Raw genomic sequence first — 22337 nt, 5'->3', positions numbered from 1 at the left:
CCTCACACTGGCATCAGTGTGGGTTTAATGTGCTGTGCAGTTTGATACCGAACTTCTCAGTCTTCAGTGAAGCCATCATGGAGCTGTGGTGTTCGTAATGACAACCTCCCAGCACCATATACTCTTAATGGAATCACTGCACTTACAGTGCCCAGGACTGGCCCTGGGTACTGTAGGAGCACAGGGCTCATGCACCTGTGCCCACATCACTGGAATAGGGCACCCAGCTAGAGGGGTGACTGGTGTATGCCAGGGCAGTGGGGTTTGTGGGCATGGCACACAGGGATGTGTGCCATGCCGACTCTGTTTATCTCTGTACCTTCTCTGGTCACCATGCCCTGAGTACCTAGGGTACCATTTACAGGGGGCTGATAGGTGGCCAGAGATGCCAATTGGGTTTTGTTTCAACACAGCTTTAGGGAAGGAACACAGGCCCTGGGTATCTGGTTGGCAGGAGCCCAGGGCACACTCAGTCAAAGCACATCAGCAGTTCAGCAAAAAGTGGGGGCATACCAATGCAAGAAAGATGGCACTTTCTCACACTTAGCCTTAATTAATTTTCTTCAAACTATCTGCCTCCCTTGCTCTCAGGTTAGACAGCAAATCTGAAAGTTAACCAAACTCAATTGCACTGTATTTCACGGAAACCATTGGGTAACAAACTGTGGTTTCAATTCTTATATAAAATCCATTTCCTAAGGTTGTCACCCATATGTGAACTTGAAATATATTTCTAAAGTGCACCGTTAGCCTTATGGCATCTTGGTGAGGAATAACGGATCATTTTTGTTGCATGACCCACCTTCAGTCATCATGTTTACATCAGAAGGACGAAAGGCTTACTGCAACAATGATTAATAATCTGTAATCAACCTAACCAGCAGCAGGTCAATCCTGGAGAGAGCTTACAGAATTTAGGGAAAGCAAAACCAGATTCACCAGAATCTGTCTCCAAAGTGCAATAGTTGAAGTAAAACTGTTCAAAATATGCAGCAGTCTACTATAGCCATGCTCTATGTTCCAGCTCTGTCCAGTCAGCAAAGTTAGTAGGATTACTTTTTGTCAAGCATAGGGAGTAGGCAGAACAAACAACAACAAAACTTAGCACTGACCTTGGTGGGGAAAGGAAATTTTGATGGTTCAGTTTTGCAGGGTGTGTGAATAGCTGTCAGGGGAGGCGGCCAAGAATGGGTCATCTCCTAATAGAAACAAATACATAAACATTTTACATGAGGCTATTGAATAACTACTTAAATCTCATTAAAGAAATGTATTTTTTGCAAACATCCGGAGCCATCACATAAGCAAGGTATTTTTCTACGGTAACCATTAATTCTAAAGGCACTGCTTAATCATGTCGGAAAGAAAAAACAAATGGACTTTGGCCTACAGTAATTGTGAATGCCTGCGATAGATTTAAACAATCTATTTTACACAGCAAATCTCCTTAGTTGCAAAAGGGTATCAAAAGGTTTACTTTCCTGTAGTTTCAATGTTGGAGCTTGAAGAAATTTTCGGATTAATATTCTGTGCATTATTTCAGTACATGCTGGTTTGGTCTGGAATTCTCCAAGTGTTTTTTGTTTTTTTCATGGGCGTTGTTACGCACCATTTTCTGGCATGTCAGACATATGTCCAGGAAGCCCCTTTGCATGGTTGCCATTTTATAATTTCCTTTTTTACCCTTGAGGACTTACTCAATCCTTTGGCTACCAGCTTTCTCTGTATTCAAGTCCTTCTTTAAACTTATAACAGTTTCTGAGTAAGTGGAAGGGTCACATGCGAATCTCAATAATTCTTCAAACCGCAAAACTACTCCTCGAGGTAGTACTAGTAACCATTTGTAGGGTGGATCTTTTCTGGAGTCCCATGCTGTGCATGGATTTTCTAGTAGTATCTTTTTCCTGGGAGCAGGGTTGAAATGAGTTTGGGCTAGCTGGAAGTTTTAACATTTTATGTTCCACCTGCACGCTCTATTTACTTGAAAGTCCACAAAATGCCATTTGGTGAAGATATGTATGGATGACAATGTAGCTGCCATGCATAGATCATTAATGGAGATGTTAACTAACTATTCAAGTGTTGCACAATTTTTCCTCGTTGTGTGGTCTCTGTTTTTTTATTGGCACGTGTGGATCGCAGGTGTCTGGATGGAAGCTGAAAATTCAGGCATTGTTTGATGTATGCTGATGTCCGTTGTTGTGTAGGACTTTGAAAGTATGGATCAACATCTTGAACTGACATTTCTTCTAAATGGGGAGCCAGCTGAGCTTCTTGGGATTGCGGTTGATTTGCGGTCCTCTTGGGGAACTCAAGGATGACTCTATCCGCTGAGTACTATATGTCTGCAGTGTCTTGAGGTGGTGCGTGGCAATTTCAACAGAGTGCATTGCCGTAGTCTAGTTGACTGGTGTCAAGGGCTTTGGTGAAGGTCCGTCTGGTGTCCGTCTGGTGGTGTCAATGCGGAGCCACTTGAAGATCTTACGGGACCATGCGAAGAGTGAGGAAGCAGGCGGATGAGCCTACTTTGATCTGGCTTATCATGGTGAGCTTACTGTTCAGGATGATGCCAAGTTTGCGGGCATGGTCAGTCGGAGTGGGTGACGGTCCTGGTTCGGGAGACCACCAAGAGACATTCCAAGGGGGGGGAGGTGTTCCCGAAGTTCAGCACTTCTTTCTTGTCCATGCTGAGTGTTAGGCAGTTGTCTCATCCTGACGGCGACATTCGTCATGCATCTACGGAACTTGGCACGCATAGTGGAAGGGTTGTCTGATAGCGAGAGAGGATGAGCTGGGCATCATCGATGTAGGAAATGATGTTAGATACATGTGCTCTGAAGAAATTGGCAAAGGAAGTCATGTACATATTGAATAGAGTAGAGCTGAGGATTGAAACTTAAAGGACGCTGCAGATGATGTTATCGGGTTTCGAGGTAGGCGGAGTCTCTGGGTTCTTCCGGTGAAGGAGGCGATCCCTTTGAGGGGTCGCCTCGGATTCCAATGTTGTGAAGCCTTTTGATAAGGATGTGGTGAGATACTGGGTTGATGCTGCTGAGAGGTCGAGGAGGATCAGGACCACCAATTTTCGCTGGTCAAGGAGGGATCTAATGTAGTCAGTGGCTGCAATGAAGGCGATTTGGTTGCTGTGGTTGGTGCAGAATCCAGATTCAGAGTTATCCAGAAGACTGTTGTTCTTTAGGTGTTCTGTGAGTTGGCAGTATGGTGTACCCCATTTACGAAATATCCTTTGCAGTACTTGCTGTTTCAGTACCCATTCATGTGAAGCATGTTTTTGCCTGCTTAGCCGGTCTGCCTCTACATTTTGTATACCTGGCTGCTGTACCGCTATCAGGGTTAGGTGTCAGTTCCAGATGTCTTGGGTTCATTTGGAATAGTATATGATCTTGTCCCTCCCTGCTTTCTGAGGTACAATATTGAAGTTGTATTGTCTGTCTTGATCTGAATGGTCTTCCCTTTTACCTCACCATAAAATCTTTTAGTGTAAGGAAGACTGTTCGGAGTTTCAACACATTTATGTGCTGCAAGCCCTCAATCAACTCCGCGGACCCCTGAGGTTTTTGATGTGTGCTCCTCTCCACCCTGAGTAGGATGCATCCATGGTAAATGTCAGTGAAGAGTTGCTAATTTGAAGGGTTCACCCGTGGTAATGTTTAGTGTTCTACCATTGTATCTTCTAAACCCACTGTGAAAGAACAATCAGATTCTACCAACTTCCACTGGACTGTGACCATTTGTTCTACAACCATTCTTAGATCAGGCACATGTGTTATCGGGCCTATGGAATGAGTGGTTTATAAGACACTATCATGACTCAATTTCACTACTGTTCTCCGTCAGAGATGGTCCCTTCCGATAGAAGACAGTTTGCTCTCTAAATGCCAGTGCTTTCTTGGGAATTTAAAAAGCATTTGCCTCTTGTGTGTTTATGTGTTGCACATAGTAACACATGCTCTTGATATGATTTTTCAAGATTTATGGTAAACCTAGCATGAGAAATGTTATCACTTAATTTTCTCCTGGCATTAGGCTCACCTTTACCAACCAGGTGCCCAGATAGGGGTATATGTGTATCCCCAAGCTTCTTAAATGTGTAACTACTGCCAGAAACTTTGTTCAGACCATAGGTACTATCCTGAAATGATTGTCCATGATCTACGATTAATCTGACGAAGTTCTTTTGCTGAAGGCGTATTGGTAGGAGGCCTATACTGCAGCTCTTGCAGTTTGGTCATTTTGACCTCTTGCAGCTTGGTCATTTTGAACGGCTAGTCTTGCTGTATCAGTTTAGCAGTCTGAGTTCTAATATTGGTTTTAATGACTGATCTGGTTTTGTTACTATGAAGTACCCAGACTATACCCTGGGACTGATGTCTCTTCTGGAGAACCTTTCTATGGCTTGCTTTACTAGACGTTCTTTTACTTCCTCCTGCTGCCAAAATACTCAGCACTTCAATGAATATTCATGTTCTATAATATTTAGTGCCCCCCTTACTTTGAAACGATTGCCTCGTATTAATGGAGGAAACCCCTATTCATCCCCCACTGGTGTTGTGCTTTAGGGGCATAGTCCAAAGGGATTCACTCTGCTGAGGACTTGTCCTATTACTGTCCTGTCCTATTCAGAACCTGCTTATTCCACTTGCTCTGCCCAGAAGAAAACAAGTTACTTACCTGTAACTGTAGTTCTCCAGTATTGGAAGCTTTCATAGATTCACTTGCCTGAATCATTCCCCGTCGTCGAGACGGGAGTCTCCGGTACATAAAAAAGCAATGCTTAGTAGTATAGCAAACTAAAAAGAGGCCTAGGCCCATTTCCCTTTAGCAACCCATAACGCTTGTTATGTAAAAGAGACCAAACTTTTCCCTGAACTAACCAGGGCTCTTCACCCTCTAGAACCCTCCTGAGAGAACCTTTTGCTCATCAGATTTTCGCACACTTGTGCAAAAAACACTCTTCGTGCTAAATCTAAGGTGAGCCTCTCAGGGGAGGAGGGTGAGTCGCATGTGAATCTATGAAAGCTTCCAATACTGGAGAACTACAGTTACAGGTAAGTAACTTGTTTTCTTACTCCAGTATTGGAGCTTTCATAGATTCACATGCCTGAATCAGAATAGCGAGCAGTAGTATAAAGCAAATGTTTTTCATTTAGTTACTTAATACAGCATCATTCTTTACATAGTTAGCTTAGAATTCTGCATATTAATATTGCCATCACTGTTACTAAACATAGCAATAGAAAAAATGTGCCCTTGTAACCAAAAAAAGGACGGATGTAAAGAGGGCTCAACGTTACTGGATAATGTTTCACAGCAACGCTTCTCCCACCGCCACATCGGTCTCTGCTACTGCCTCCAAGCAGTAGGGCCTGGTGAAGGTGTGCGTAGTTCTCAGGGTCGCTGCCCTGCAGATATCCTGGATCGGCACTCCTGCAAATAAAGCAGTAGAGGTGGACACTGCTCTTGTTGAATGGGCACGAACTTGTGCGTTCAGAGGCTGTCCAGCAGCTTGGTGACAATATACTATCGCACTGGAAATCCATCTGGCAATCCCACATTTCGATAAAGGGAAGCCTTTACTGGGTGCGCTGAAAGCGACAAAAAGCTGTGAAGACTTGCGGAAGGGTTTAGTCTTTTGCAAATAGAATTTGAGACCTCGCTGGACGTCCAGCGAATGTAGAACTCTATCCGTCGCTGTTGTTGGTTGAGGAAAGAAATGTTCTAGAACTAATGGCTCATTCAAATGAAAGTCAGTTGGTACCTTTGGGATAAATTTAGGATTAGTTCTGAGAATCATTCTGTCCTCTTTAAATTGCAAGAAAGGGTCCTGAATTGTGAGAGCCTGCAATTCCCCATCTCTTCTGGCTGAAGTTAGCGCGATGAGAAGCGCCACCTTCCACAATAGGAATTTGAGATTCGCCCTGTGTATAGGCTCGAAGGGCTGCTTCATTAATTGTGAAAGGACTATGTTCAAGCGCCAAAGAGGTGGCGGAGGCTTTATTGGAGGAAAAACTCTGAACAATCCCTTCATGAATTGTTTAACAATTCTTGCCGACCATATGGAAGGTCCAGAGGCCGTCCTTCTGTAGCGTGATATTGCAGATAAATATACTTTTATAGATGTATGAGCCAAACCAGACTTAGCCAAAAGCAAGATGTATGGAATAATTTCATGAGGTGCCGAATTCAAAGGATGAATTTTACTTCTTTGGCACTAGAGACAGAATCTCTTCCACTTCATTCTGTAGGTTTTGTTCGCTCTGACCTTTGAGAGGATGTCTTTACATTCTTCCGAGATGTTTAGATGCTGAATCTCACAGTGCTCAAGAGATAGGCCGCTAAGCGCAAGGCTTTCGGGTCCGGATGGAGCACTTGTCCCTGGGACATCGTTAGAAGCGATGGTATTGGCTGGAAGCGAATCGGATGGACCTCTGAGAGCAATAGAAGCTCCGTGAACCAGTGTTGTCTGGGCCACCATGGGGCTATCAGGATTAGTCTGCACAGTTCTTTCTTGATCTTCCCAAGCACTCGCGGCACCAGGGGAATTGGAGGAAAAGCGTAGGCAAAGACGCCTGACCATGCCATCGAAAACGCATTCCCCCAAGATCCCTTTGGGAAAGCCAGCTTGCGAAGAACCAGCATTTCTTGTTCTCTGCTGTTGCGAAGAGGTCTACTGTTGGTTCTCCCCATCACTGAAAAATGTTGTCCAGGACCCCCTGGTCTAACTCCCACTCGTGACAGGAGGACTTGAGCCTGCTGAGAGTATCTGCCTTGATGTTTTGATCCCCTGGGAGATGTTCTGCTGTCATGGATATCCCGTGTTGCAGCGTCAATTCCCATATTTCCTGGGCTTCCTGAGAAAGGGAGAGTGATCTTGTTGCTCCCTGCTTCTTTAAGTAGTGCATTGCAGTTGTGTTGTCCATTCTTATCAACACAGATGACCCTCTTATCCTTGGTAGGTAAGCTAGCAAAGCCAAGCGGACTGCTGTGAGTTCTAGTAAGTTGATGTGAGGTCGTTGCTCGAGCAACTTCCAGCGGCCGCTGACTTGAAGATCTTGAAGGAACGCTCCCCATCCTTCCAGGGACGCATCGCTAGTCACTATCAATGGGGCTGGCATTGTAAGGAATGAAAGACCCTGCGAGACATTCCGCCTTCGGGTCCACCATGTCGCCGCTTGAACCATGACAGCAGTTACTTGAACTATATCCTCGAAGGATCCATCCGCTGGATGCCACTGTAGATCTAGTTGGTCTTGCAGCGGATGCATTCTTAACCTGCAGTAAGGTACGAGGGGAATGCAAGATGACATTGTTCCGAGCAATGACTTGTACTTGCATACTGAATGACACCTTTTTGTAAAGTCTTGGAAGAGAGATATAATCTTCTGTTGCCTTTCTTTGGAGGGGAACGCCCTGTTTCTCTCTGTATCCAGTATTGCCCCCAAGAAAGTGATGCTCTTTGTTGGATGAAGTGATTATTTTTCCTTGTTTAAAGTCAGACCTAAACTGGCAAACAACTCCAGACAAGCCGCTGTTGACGATCGGGCCAATGCTGCTGTTGGCGCCTTGACCAACCAGTCGTCGAGGTAAGGAAATACTTGGTGTTTCGGTTTCCTTAGAACAGCCACCACTGGCACCAGGCATTTCTTAAAAATCCTTGGGACTGATTTCAGGCCGAAAGGTAGTACCTTGAGTTGGTAATGTTCTCCGGCTACCATGAACCGAAGGTACTGCCTGCGTCACAGACGGATGGGCATGTGAAAGTACGCATCCTGTAGGTCAAATGTGGTCATATGGTCTGCTGTATCCAATAGTAAAAGGATGTCTTGAAGAGAAACCATCCTGAAAGATTGCTTCTTGAGATAGGTGTTTAGGGATCGGAGGTCTAGAATAGGACGCCATTGAAGAATGTTTTTCTTGACCATAAAAAAGCGAGAGTAAAACACCCTACCCCTCTAGGAGTTCAGCACCGGGTCTATTGCTCCCTTTCGGAGCATTGCCGAATCTCCTTCCTCATTTGATGTAAATGCTTGACCTTCTGATTTATCAGCGGTGTACGAGGGGGCTTCTGTAGAAATTCTAGAGTGTGGCCGAATTGAATAATGTTGAGGACCCATTGGTCCGTAGCTATCGGTTGCCAATTTTGGAAATAATGACCAATCTTTCCACCCAGGGGAACATGTGATATCAGAGGAATCGGTGTAGCCGGAATATGTAGGTGGTCATTGTCGTCGGGTGTTGTCAGGTGTTGTCTTTCCCCGGACTACCTCCTTTACCTCTGAGTAAATTTTGTGTAGCCTCCTGACTGGCGCTGTGTACACTGTTGACGGTAGGGCTGGGACGAGGTGGAGTAAGAGGAATATCGACCTTCCTGGTATCCTCCCCTGTAAGATGACTGACCTCTACCCTTAGAGCCTCGAAAAGGAACTTTCCTGTATTGCAGAGTTGCCAATGACTTAGCTGTATCCGTATTTTTTTGATACTCTGCAGTGCTTCATCTATATGCTTGTCCAAGATCTTATTCAACCATCCTTGTCTGCGAAGTACTGCAGCTCCTCCCAGAGATCTGAATGCTGTGGTCGCTATGTCCATAGCACAATCTATGACTTCAGCCGAAGTCCTCTCCCCCTCTTGCAGAATTTTTCTGGCTTCTTGTCTCTCCGTCTCTGGTACACGGTCTATGTAAGGAGAAAGGTCGCACCACATGTGCCTATCGTACCTCCCCAGAATGGCCAGGGCATTCGCAGCTCTCACTAACAGGGCAGACAGAGGAAAATCTCTTCCCCGCATTGTCCATCCTCCTACCCTCTGTCCAGAGGTGCCGTAATAGGAGCGGACTGATTTCTTGACTTTTGCTGAGCTGCTTAGGTAATAACGGAGTCCGGCTTAAAAGACAAGCTGGAGCATCTGAAGGCACTTTATATTTTCTGTCCAGTCTGGCGAGCACCAGAGTCACTGTAGCTGGTGTTTCCATGACCTCCAGGCCTTCCTCCCAGAGAGGACTTACAATCGGTAAGGATCGAACTGTCTTACAATAGGGTTCCTTGAAGTCATACAAGAAACATTCAGTCTTATCCTCTGCCATGGTAAGTGCGAATATTTGTGTGGCTCTTTTCATTAAGTTACGAAATCAACTGTACTGTCCTCCAGTGGAGAAACGAGAGGCTGCAGTGAAGGAGAAGAAGGTGACGGAATGAGATAATCGTCCCACTCTCTGCTAGGGTCGGTTATCTGTCCTTCCTTGTCATCATCTGTGGTCCCTAGATCTTGTACAGATCTCCGTGGTGAAGATCTAGGAAGGGGCTCCGGTAAGATCTCCTGCCTACGCACTGGTGCACTTGGTACAGAGCGTGGTTGAGGCGTAGCCTCTGGAATTTCCTTTGAGGCTTGAGGTGCAGGATATCTCCTCCTATAATTCTCTAACATGAATTGTAGATCTTTCAACAAAGAGGATGGCGCACTCGTCATCTCCTCTTGATGCTCCTGGTGGTATTGTTGCTGGGGACGATCTTGAAGTTCATATTCATCCTGTGAATCCTCCTCTTGGTACTTCACCTGCAACTGAGATGGGCTACTAGCATAACCAAAAGGACAGTCCCCTTCCGAATCTTCTTCCTCCATGTGAGAAGTTAGCCTGACATATGATGTCCACTATTCTAGTGGGCACCTTGCACCAGTCTAAACGACACTTATTGATGGTGGTTGTAAAGTCAACCTTATAGACAAGCTATCCTAGTGGTAGCATGGACCAGCAGTCATAGGCTAAGACTTCAGAGAGCATGTAAAGCAAGCTGTTTTACCAATTATAATCCCTTGAATACCAAATGAAAGGACACCACACAAGGTATATATCAAATATATATGTATTTATTTCTAACACAACCCCTCTGCACTCTTTATGAGGTCAGAGATCGAAGTACATCACAAGTTACTCAATTAGCATACGATAAGTTGCACAAATACAGTTTTGCCCTAGGGGCCTCACAAATCATATACTAAGTAAGTGGTATAAGAACCACTTCAGAAATAGTGAATAGGCCTAGGGAATCGCTGGGGCTACACTACACAACCAAAGGTTAGGGAGTAGGAGACCCACGGGGGACGCGTGCAGTGAGGGAACACAGTCGCGAGTTACTATTGACTTATAATGGAGAACGAAGAAGTTACAAAGTTACTGTTTTAGGGCACTTCCGGATGGACTACGACAAAACCCCTTTTAACTAGGACACTTGGAGAGTCAATACCAACAGGAGCACCGGAGTACTCGAGTAACCTCACCCAGGGAAGCCGGGGGCATAGGTGTCTTTTCCTGTCGGGTTTCGTCGATGCTTTCAATGGAGATCTGAAAAAGAAGTGCTGCAGGCGGCCAAAGGAAGAGTGTCCGGGTGGATCCAAGGGTGGATCGAAGAACTTAAGAACCTGAAAGCAGAGGAGACAGAGTCTGGGTCACTAGCCAGTGACCAGGAAGGAACCAGGCAATGTTGTGATGCAATCAGGTGAAGAGGTGAAGCTTGTCTCTGCAGCCACGAGGACCAGGAGGTGTCGACGACGACCAGGAGCTGGATTCTAGCTGTCCCACGAGGATCTAGTTGACTGTGGGGTCGGTATCCGGATTGGACCCAACAAGCCTTGGCAAACGCAATCCACGAAGGAAGTGAAGATTGGCTTCAAGTCAGGCCAGCAAGGTCTGGGGAGCTTCTCCTTTGTAGGGAAGCTGGAGCAAGCCTGGAGCAACCAGGAAAACAGTTTAGTTTCAAAGGTTAGTCTTCGGAGGGCTCACTAGCCAACGGGCTAGCAACCGGGAAGACGCGTTGAGCTGAAATGCAAGAGCGGGCCCCACGCGGCGAGTGTGGAGGGCTGAGCTTCAGGGCAAATGGCGCTCGGGTCTGGGGCTTCTCGTACCCCAATGCACAACTGCGAGTTACCTCAGGAGTCGATGCAGTTGGCAAAATGCAGGATGCCCAGGGTGTCCGGTCCCACGTCTCTCGTGTCTGCCACGGGTCTCAGCTTTGCTGTGGATCTTAGTCAGAGAAGTCTGGGAGCCCTCGGGATCCGTCTGGAGCGTTGACAAAGCAGACCGGCAAATTACTGGTGGTGCCTGTTTGCAAAGTGTGGCCACTCCTTGACCACAAGGGAGATGTCTTCAGTCTTCTAGTCGAAATAGAATGTGGAAAGTCCAAGAGTTTCATTTCAGAGTTTCATTCCAGCATAATCTAATGTCTATGGGTGGACCTGAGAAGGGGGTGGTTACACCCCTTTCCCTTTGTCCAGTTTCGCGCCAGAGCGGGTCTTGAGTGCCCCAGCAACTCGTTTGAACCGGGCTATGCATGGAGCACCTTGTGTGCCCCAGGCCTCCCTTGCTGGAGTTTCCCCCAGCTGCAGGAGGTCAGACTCGTGTCTGTGGCAGCAGCATCCATTTTGTGATGCTGAGGCTCTGTTTAACTTTAACCGGGTAAAGCAGTAACATACATGTCTTTTCCCTCTAGAAGGGTGGAATGCTACCCCCGCCGCCAGAATTGGCGGGGGGGTAGTATTCCAAAGTGTTTGACATCTTACACAACATGTTTTGATAAAGCCAAACCAAAGTTAGCATTAACTGCGAGGCTTATAATGCACTTTAGAGTATATGGTATGGCTTTATCATAGAATAGCTATAAGGACATGGTTCCGAAATCTGCAGAGGGGCTCCTCATGCTAGGGCACCCTCTCACATAAAACCAAGCACTCTGACTCCAGGATTGTCGAGGCCTACCATAGGAGTGACTTATAGGTGTATATGTGTCTATATATGTGGGTATATATAGGTATACTATATCCAAGTAAGGGGTGATTACACCACCTTACCCAAGCTGAGTGATCATCCTGTGGTGTCAGTTTGGATGGCCAGCCAGGGGTGGCATAATACATGCTTCAGCCCCTGGTAGGCCTTGGATGCACCTATGTCCTGGGTACCTATGGTATACTATACAGGGGCTCACAGAGGTGACCCAATATCCAATTTGATATGTACCTGACGTATATGGAGTCCATTTTATAGAAAGAGCAGATAACCTGGGGCCCTGAAAAGCAGGATCCCAGGTCAACTAAGTCGAAAACCATCAAAACACAAGGCAAAAAGTTGGGGTAACCATATAATCAGATATCCACCTTCCTACACTCCAGAAGGTGAGATGGTACCAGAGGTGACACCTTACTGGGAGAGGTAAGTTCTGGTGTAATTGTCCTCTTCCAGGCCAAAAACCTCTTTTCTGGGGGGGTTTTCCTAGTCGACGGGCTCTGTAGAAACAGTTGACTATATCATAGTCGACGTTACCGCAGTCGTCGTTGCAGTCGACGATCCTATGGCCACTGCTGTCGTCGACGATACCGTCGACGACGTGGTTGTAGCCGTCGTCGACGCAGTCTGTCTCGACACTGTCGTCGACGGTGGTACTGTCGACGGAGATAAAGCTTTCAAAGTCGCTTTCACCTCAGGTTTTTTCCACGATGTCATTTTCCTAGTCGACGCTCCAGTCAACGATAGATTTCTCCACTTTTTCCTCAGAAGGTGTGGAGGATGAATTCTTGACAGTAATCTTTACCTTAGGGGAAGATTTTGAGGGCTCTGAACTAGTTTTCTTTGTATGTATTACCACGAAGCATGAACCTTCTCCTTTTCTTTGCCTGAAGGAGATTTTGCGCCCTTAAGACCCTGGGGTGGTCTTTTTAAGGGCCTTCACAGGCCTTTCACCTGAGGTATGAGACTGAGGAGATCTGCTCCTTTTCTGAGATCTCCTGGAAGAAGAAGACTCCTCCTCCCTGTCACTAGATATGATCTCCTTCCTAGCTTTCACCTTTTGAAGCCAGAGTAGAAGCCTTCCTTCATGATCCTTCAAAGTTTTATTGGAAAAGGTAAGACATACCTTGCAATCCTTTGCCTGATGGTCTGAATAAAGGCCGTAGATGCAGTCTTTGAGGGTCGTCTGTAAGGACCTTTTGTTAGAGCAGGTGGCACAAGCTCTAAATACTCCTTTTTTCTCCTTGTCAGCCATGGTAGAAGAAGGAGAAACAGTATGAAGTACTTCAAATCATTAAATCTGGAGAAGGAAAAACTCTCAGATCCAATCCAAATTGAGTATGAAACCGAAGAGTTTGAGCAGAGCTCAAAGGAGATTCCCTAGCACAACGTGCGATAGAAAATCTGAGGAGCAAAAGGTTCTCTCAGGAGTGTTCAGGAGGGTGAGGAGCTCTGATTGGCTCAGGGAAAAGTTTGGTCTCTTTTACATAACAAGGGTTATGGGTTGCAAAAGGGAAATGGGCCTAGGCCTCTTTTCAGTTTGCTATACTACTAAGCATTGCTTTTTTATGTACCGAGACTCCCGTCTCAACAACGGGGAATGATTCAAGCATGTGAATCTATGAAAGCTCCAATACTGGAGTAAAAAGCTGTTGTGGTGTAATGGAACACTCCCATTGGGGAGCTACACTATGTGTGCTGCCTGCTGAAGGACGTCTAGCAGGTACTTGGCTGTAAAAATGGTGTTTTGGTCAGTGTAGTGCCTCTCTTAAAAGACACCTGGAACTGCAAGGCTCCAATTGCATTGTCTTTTTGTATCTATTGCAGAGTCTCATCCATAGAAGGGCCAAACCGGTAATTCCCTGTGAAGGGCAAATTTATAATGGAGGACTGCACTTCTGAATTGAAACCCAATTATGCTAGGTGTGCCTCCTTAATGTTGTCCCCATCTACACACTATGCTTGCAGTGTCTTCCTGCATCCCCGGTTGATTGGAGGTACAAGTCTGAAATGAGCTTCCCCTCCTGGATTGTCTTCACCATCTCTCTCTTTTCAGGAAGGTTTTGCAATAAGTCTTGCGCCTTCAATCTCCTCTCACGGTTGGTGGTCATAGCAGTTGAGGAGTGAGGTGGAGTGCGAAATTGTCCATTGAGTGGCTTTGGTCGTCACCATTTTTCTGCCCACTATGTGCACCCTCTTGATCTCCTTGTTCGCGGGGTGCATCGTTGATGTATGACCTACCTCTGTAGCCTCGATGTCGGAGTCAGCCACTGCACTGCCTTCGATGAACATGGTTCCCAAGAAGAATGCTTCTACTTCTTTTTGACTGAAGACGCTGCACAGGATGCAGGCTTTCAAAAAGCATCCTTTAGCGTCGATGTGCTGCTTGTGATATCGCAGAATCTACTTTTGGCTGACCTATAAAGCAAGCTGGAGCATCATCCAGAGCTCTATATTTTTTGTCTCAGCAACACTGGTGGAACAGTTGCTGGATTCTGTATTCTTCTCAGCCATTCCTTCCATATGTAATCAATAATTGGCAAAGATATTACAGATTTCCTGTAAGGCTCTTTAAAGTCATACAGAAAACAGCCCTGCTGATGCATAGGCATCGGTAAATCAAATCGCTTAACCACTCTTTCCAGAAGGTTGTGGAAACCCCCTATATCTTCCGGAGGTGAATCCGCTTGTGGGGGCGATGGAGAAGCCAGAGTGGGATGATGTAGGAATCCCAGTCATCCTCTTGAATCTCTCTTTCTCTATACTTCCTCATCAGAAGCTATCAACTCATGGGCAGGGGTAACTTGGGTAGTAGGCTGAAACCCAAGAGCCTGTTGAAGAAGAGGGGAGCGAACCTGTGTTTGTGGGGAAACAGGTGGAGAAAGGTGGGGAGGAAGAGCCTGTTGGATGTTCTGCTCTGGAGGAAATCTCCTCTTATAGTGCACCAGCATAAATTGCTGGTCTGTCATAAGACTTTAAGGGAGGTACATCATCTTCTGCTGATAATATTGATGCTCCTGTTGGTGATATTGCTGCTGCAGATGGTAATATTGGCGTGCATAACCATCATCTTCATCAGAATCCACCTGATATTTGACATTAATGTCCGATGGGCTCAAGGCTGCCCCAAAAAGACTTTTGTGAGAAAGTGGCTCTATATATATACTGGACCAGAATAAGGTACAGTTTGTATAGAGTCCACAAACCCCAGAGGTATAACTGAGGTTAAAGCCAGGTGTGACCTTACTCTCTATAGTGGTAGCGTGGTCGAGCAGTAAGGCAGTACCAGAGGACAGTGTAAAACATTTTTTGTACACACTCAGTCAGCAAAAGGTTTCACACACTCAAAGACTGAACTCCAGGCCAATTGTTTTTATATCTAAGATATAGATGTTTTATTTCTACAACCAATAGGTATCAAAATATACTGTTCTCAATATGAAAGGCCGCAGAGGAGTACTTTGCAGCAAGGCAATATACTTTGTGAACACAATAGATACAGTTGTTGCAGTAGGCAACACAATTCTAAACATTTTAGCATTGAACTCAATGGGTTCTCATCATATAAGTACAGTTGATTACTTTCCAGGACTGGATACTAGATTCAGTCCTGGGGTCTAAACTGAAAACAATTTACTATAAACGTTTTAGTTATTGTAGTGATTTTTCAGGAATATAAAACCGTTTTAAAAGTTCACACTTAAAAAGTTTTCAATGAAAATCTGGCAATGTTATACAATGGGAGAATATTCCGGTTGCAGGTAAAGTACGATCTTGTTACTTTTGTAATCCAGTACTCGGCTCCTAGGTCCAGCACCGGGGTCTCAACTTACGACAGGTGAGTAATTACGTTTCAGTGGTATGTGCAAATTTTAAAGAATTTTTCAAGTTTTCAAAAGTAGACACTTGGAAGAAATTTCATAGAAAAGCAGACAACGGATTCCTATGGAGAAAATACAGATTACGGGTAAACCCGGTTCGGATTACTTTTGTGGTTCAATACTGGGCTACAAGGTACAGTACTGGCTTCTCTCCTGACCACAGGTGAGTACTTCGGAATTCGTTACTCGGCTGATTTTATAGGAATATGTCAAGTTTTCAAAAGTAGGCACTTAGAAGATTTTTCGAGTCAAACCAGTCAATGTTATCAAAAGACTGGTAAGTGAGTTACCGGTTTCCAGGTGAGTACTCGGCTGGTGAAGTTAAGGTTCTGCGTATAGACTCAGGGGTCCCCAGGGTCAGGTAGGTACAGTTGGTTCACCCTCAGCGACACAGGGGCGGCAGGGTGCAGGGTAGTTAGGCCCAATGTTACCCAATGAGGGGCAGGGGGCTTCCGGTTGGTGGCTGCTGGCTAGCAGGCCACGCGGCTGTGGGAGCGGGCTCCTGGTCACTTGCTCAGGGCAAATGGGGCAGTAGGATAGGGCAAAGGTGGCACGGCCAGCGGCACTCGGGCGGCTGGGTGCAAGGTGCTTTTGAGCCGTCGGCGCTCAATGTTATTCAATGGGAAAGGTAACAAAAGAACAAAGGCTGCAGACTCGGGACGGAGACTCTTCAGGGGCGACCACCACTTCGAGAGGTAAGTTGGGATCTTGGAGCACAGGTAGGTACCCCACAGGAAGGCACAGGGGCCCGTAGGGCGCCGGGCACAGTGGTGTCTTTAGGTGTCGGGAAAACTTACCCTCAGCTGGTCGCGGTTGGAGGGGCCCCTGCTTCTGAGTCTGCAGGCGTTGTCTGGTTCGTCGAGGAGGGTCTTTGGGCACTGGACTTTGGGTCCCAGTCGCCGAGGGACGTGCTTGTGGTCTTGGATCACTTGGGCACAGGCCGGGCTCGGTGGGTGCTGAGTGGGCTGGTCGGAGCTTCCTGGCTGACACCAGGGGTGTTGTTACAGCAGAGCCTCTGCTGATGGGAGTCCCAGTCTTTAAGAGGGTCACGGCAGGCAGGACCTCTGGGTGTCCCAAGGTTGCTGTCGGCTGGAGTCGCCAGGGTTTAGGCAGGCTCTTGATCTTCTTTCTTCTTTTCGTATCGTGATCTGCGGATGGAAGGTTCAGGGAGCCCCTAAATACTGAATTTAGGGGTGTTACAGGTAGGGCAAGGGCAGGGACCAATAGGTCCCTGTCCTGGGGTGGTTACACCCCCTAGCCTGCTCCTCTCCTGTGGGAGGGGGGCAGGAGACTAGCTGTGATTCGGCAGGGCTCCCCATCTTCAAGATGGGCGGAGCCCGGGGTCGTGCTTCACCTCCTCTCCCCCACCTGAAGGGTGGGGTTTGATCAGGCTGGCACCCCCCCCTTCCTGACGTAGTTTTTCCCGCCAGTCTTCCCGCCAGAGTGGGGGTCAGGACTGGTGCGGGCCAGTTGCTGGGTACAGCAAATGGTCTGGAGAAGATCACAGAGGCGGCAAGCCTTTGAAGCTTCCCCCTGCCCATCCTGGGGGAGGAGACCTAGCACCTCGCCCAGGATGTGCATTGTTGCAGGGCCAAGAGAGCAGGGGGCTCTCCACCCAGGGCTCCAGCAACATGTCTGCTGTGTGGCAGCCTAGGCAGCCTCTCAGTCCGGACGTGGATTGGTTTCAGGGGGCATCTCAAAGATGCCCTCTGTGGTGCATTTTTCATTAAATTCAACACTGGCATCAGTGTGGATTTAATGGGCTGAGAAGTTTGATACCAAACTTGTCAGTCTTCAGTGTAGCCACTATGGTGTTGTGGAGTTCGTAATGTCGACCTCCCAGCACCATATACTCTTAATGGCATCACTGCACTTACAGTGCCCAGGAATGGCCCTGCGTACTGTAGGGGCACAGGGCTCATGCACCTGTGCACACACCACTGGCATAGGGCACCCAGCTAGAGGGGTGACTGATGTATGCCAGGGCAGTGGGTTTGTGGGCATGGCACACAGGGATGGGTGCCATGTCGACTCTTTGTTTAGTTCTGTACTTAGGCACTCAGCCTGCAGAGGCAGTGTGTGGGTGCCAGGGTACAGGACCCCTAAAGGGTGGCAAAAAAGTGCTGCAGCCCTTAGGGGGTCTTCTCTGGTCACCATGCCCTGGGTACCTAGGGTGCCATTTACTAGGGCCTGACAGATGGCCAGAGATTCCAAATGGGTTTTAGTTTCAACACAGTTTTAGGGAAGAAACACAGGCCCTGGGTACCCCGTTGGCAGGAGCCCAGGGCACACTCAGTCAAAGCACATCAGCAGTCAGAAAAAAATGGGGGCATACCAATGCAAGAAAGAAGGCACTTAATCACAACTATCATCTTCAGATCACTCATCTTCATCATCTTCTAGGAACTGAAATGGCAACAGAACCTGCACCTGACTAAGCGAAGTTCCAGCTGGAGTGCACTCCCTCCTAGTCGACAGGGTCGTCAACGAGCCCGTAGACTAATGTAATACCGTCGGAATCGCCTTCATCGACCAAGGCTGCTTTTCTTGCTACATCGACGGAATTATCGTCGACAGCTACACCAATGACACTTAAGCCTTCGACAAGCTTTCTCTTGTGGATGCAGTCCTCAGCGAGGTCTCTGTCGACGGGATGTGTGTCGTCGACAGGTGGGTCATTGTCGGAAGTGGACCTCTCGACAACAAGGAAGACTTTGAAGACACAGTTTGCCTCGACGATAAGGGTACGTGACCCATCGATTATGTCGTCGCCGAGGACATAGACGCTGCGGATACAGTCAGCGTGTTGACTGTAGAAGCCGTCGTCGTTACCAAAATCACCTCAGGAGAGGATTTTTTTTGTCTATGGTAGTGTCGTCGACGAGCTGCTTAACAGCGGAGCAGAAGTAGGTTTTTTGAAGGTATGCTTCAGTTTCATAGGTGGTGTTGGAGGTACTAAAGCTGGTTTCTTTACACTTAAAGCCTTCCTTTTTTCATGGCAAGCTTTGCTGGTAGATACAGTCTGTTTCTGAGGGGACTCAACAGGCTTTTTTGATGCTTTTTTAGGTGGCTGTGACCATCCAAAGGACGTTCCGGAGAGTCAGCCTTGAAGTCTTAGCAGTACTACTCATGTGCACCCTGTTCTTTGAAGGAGACATCTTCAAAGTTGCCACTGTCCTCAGAGAAGCACTCTTGTGTGGTTTATGCTTAGTCGGAGGCTCGAGCTCCAGGTTCTCTTCCTGGACTACCTTCTACTCTGTTGACCTTAGTGGGGTCAGAAAACCCTTCAAAAACTAGAAGTCACTTTTTCCTTTTGCAAAAGTGCAACAATTTTGGCTTTGAGTAAACATTTCTTTCGGTCAACCTCGAGGCTCCAGCTATTCAGTATCAAATGCTGGTGTCGACTTCCTCTTGGACGTCAGTGGCTCCCTGACCTTCACATACAACGGTTCACAAAAAGTCAGATTTTGTTTGGGACTGTTATTCGGAATACCACAAAGTACTGGAATATTTCATGAGCAGCAACAACATATTGTTTTTTAGCCCATTTCTTGGAAAAATGTGTTCTAAAATTCTTAATTGTTTTATATCTGCAAAAAAGACTAGGTGTTCTTGAATTTATAGAAGAGCTGGGGTCGACTGTAATATGACAGGTCAAAGTCTAACATGCAAATCTCACAAACTAAACTGAGTTGGTACACGGCAACATGAAGGAATGTTCTTTTGCTTTTTCATCTGAAATTCTTACAACATTTTGGGCTTGTGTCTAGAAGAGAAATTTGCCCCTGCACTAGACCAACCCTGTCATTAGACTGAAGAAAAACAGAAACAGAGGTTGCAGTTGAAACAATGTGTATGTTGAACAAAAAAGGGATTGGCTGGTGAGGCCCCATCCAAGTGCTTCAGACACCTTTAAAATTACAGAGAAGTTTTACGACCTGCTCGAAGCAATATTCCTGATCAAACTGTGAAACTGAACATAAGCGAAATTAACAGACCATCAACATTTACAGAAACTGTGAATTATATATATATATATTACGCTATCAAACAATGTTTTGCTTAACCAAGTGGGTCATAGACTTCAAACACTTGCGCAAGCTAGCCAGAAACTGAACATTTAAACCTGAGACATAACACAATTTCAAGAATTCTACCCATAAAGACATTGATTACATTCTGCATGAACTTAAGATAGATTTGTCAAATTTGAAGAAACGCAATTGCTACAAAAGAAGGGAAAAGAGCACTGCATCCTAACATACTCCATTTGACATTGAGACTTAAGTTACAAACTATTGTTGTTCTATCACCAGCTGATTGCGGGCTACCAGTAGCTCTCAAATACCATCCGAGTAGCTCTCAGCCTGGAGTTCATTTTTAAATAAGGGCAGGGTCACATTTTCCTTTTAAAGTTAAGGAAAGACTGTTTATTTTACATCCTCATCAGGCTGCAGGGACTGATAATAAGCAGTGCTCGGTCAGATTTATGACTCAGGCTGGGGCCCAGATTTGAAGAGCTAAATCACCAAGATATTTCACTCTTAAACAAAAAGTCCTTGGCTACTGAATATTGAAAACAAAATTAGGTTTCTAAATGCTTTTAAATAGAATAAAATTAAAAGTTACCTTAATGATTAAGTTAACTCTTCATTTTAGTTTTCTTGCATTCCAAAGTCTTGTATTTACAAACAGAAGGCCTCTTGCTCCCAATTGCTAGTGGACACTGTGCCATATGTATAACTGAAAAATGCAGCAATTATTTTAAGTGGAACAAAACTTCAAGTGCAGAAAAATGTTCAATACTTTGAACATTTTTGCAGAACATTTTTCTGCACTTTGATTTTCTCCCAGTTGCGTAATACATGCAACGGTGCCACATATGACGAAAGGCACGTCATGTGCCACAAATACATGTGACACAGGCTCAGTCACCCGTACACACATTTCCCATTCATACGTACACATGTTCATACATCCCCAAAGTAATTTTTCAAATCATAGTATCTGGCTCTTTGGACATTACCATTCAAGACAACGAAGTTGGTGGTGTATGGTAACAATGCACAACTTGTTTACCCTTCAGTAGCTCACAATGCTTCTTAATGATCAGAAGTAGCTCTTAGAACAGGTTGGAGACCCCCTGTTCTATCAGTTTAAGTTTACAGGGAAAGCCAATACTTTCAATCAAACCTTTTAAATTATTATAACAAAGGAGAGAAACTTCAGGCATTGAGGTGAAATACCCCTGTACTTCTAAAATGAATTATGCAAGTTACTAGAACCACTCAATATTTAAAAGGCAATAAAATATCAAAATAACTTACTTTAAGGATTTCATCCACACAGCTCACATCACCAGATCCAGAAGCCTATTAAAAAATATCAAATCACAGCAGTTAACTAATGAAATAATAAATTCTACTGATCTTTTATTAGTGAACACTGCGAATTACTGGAATTCAAAAATAATCAAAACATTATTATAGTGCAATTCCCAGTCTGCTATCGGAGCAACATAGTTAAAACACTTCTTAACATGAGTGGGACAAACATTTGCAACTGCCGAGAGCATCCCTCACCCCTCATTTCTGTCTTAGACACATCAGCCAACCAAGTCAAAGTTGTCCCAATACTTCCGGCTAAAAAACACATTAGCATTCTGATTAAACCAAACAATATTGACGGTTTTCTTTCATGCGGCCTAATAATTGAACTTATCCAACAATATATTCTTTAACACAATGTCGATCCTGGGCTACTGCTATCATTTAGCCAACGGTTGTCCATGGCAGCCTTTGGCTTTCAAATAGCTCTATCCAGAATCAAAAGTTACCTGGACTAAAGCTCCATAAATGTGGTCTCTCTTGACTGATACTTTAATACATTCTAGATCTGTGTACCACTTTAATGCATTGCTTCCTATGTATCGCATGGCACCAGCCACAACCACCTTTGCAACTTCTCTTGAAAAACATATTTTTCGCTCAAGAGAGCAAGTGAAGGGGGCGTGGCCAAGCAAGATGGCTGACCAGATGTGCCAGAGAGGAGCTCCCCAACAGCCCGCAATAATTCTACTTAATCCTTCCTGTTGCCGGACTATACAATTGTCTGACTTTGAGAGGGCTGCTGCCCTACTCGTGGGCATTGGGGGGGGGGGGGGGCTACTTAGCACTTAGTTTAGTACTTTTGATGAGGAGCAGGCTGAAGCAACTGCCGATCCTGCGCCGTGGAACTGAGGCCTGATTGGCGCATGGGGCACGTGGATTAGAAATCACTGCCCGGGTAGTCGCAGAGCCCTGCGCTGCCCTATACTGCTGCAGAGCATCTGACCAGGCACAAGCTGGAGAGGCCCGAGGAGGCGCTTAGGGGCCTGGACTGATCTTGAGCTGGGGCCTGGTTCTGCGGGCGGTCGCAAGTATGTGAGGAGCAGCCTGCGCAGCTTCAGCCGTAGACCAGGGCCGACTCTTTGGGAACTGACTGAGGCCTTCTCTTCCCATTTCTGTAACCAGGCCGCCGAGTGACGTGGTGGAGCAGGATCTCGGGCCGATGGATCTCATGCCTGGGAGCAGTGAGGGTTGCCCATGTCCTGTCCTGATGCATGGAGTGCCCCGTCCTTGTTATCGGTGGGGACTGGAAGGAGGGCTTTGGCGGAGGTGCTC

At 46.1% G+C, this 22337-nt stretch overlaps 1 protein-coding gene across 1 annotated transcript in view; it reads right to left on the bottom strand.

Annotated features, from left to right (window-relative positions):
• Positions 1 to 22337, bottom strand: part of AFF4 (ALF transcription elongation factor 4) — a 907016-nt gene that overhangs the window by 623428 nt on the left and 261251 nt on the right. Inside the window, exons 6-7 of the mRNA XM_078653083.1 lie at positions 21003 to 21047; positions 1113 to 1199 (exon numbers count right to left, since the gene is read on the bottom strand). Of these exons, the coding sequence (XP_078509209.1) occupies positions 1113 to 1199; positions 21003 to 21047 (132 nt within the window). The remainder of the gene's footprint in view (positions 1 to 1112; positions 1200 to 21002; positions 21048 to 22337) is intronic.

This window comes from Lissotriton helveticus, chromosome 7 (assembly GCF_964261635.1).
Source record: "Lissotriton helveticus chromosome 7, aLisHel1.1, whole genome shotgun sequence".
Lineage (NCBI taxonomy): Eukaryota > Metazoa > Chordata > Amphibia > Caudata > Salamandridae > Lissotriton > Lissotriton helveticus.
The sequence above is the reverse complement of the archived record's forward strand: the minus strand, read 5'-3'. Positions and strand labels throughout refer to the sequence as shown.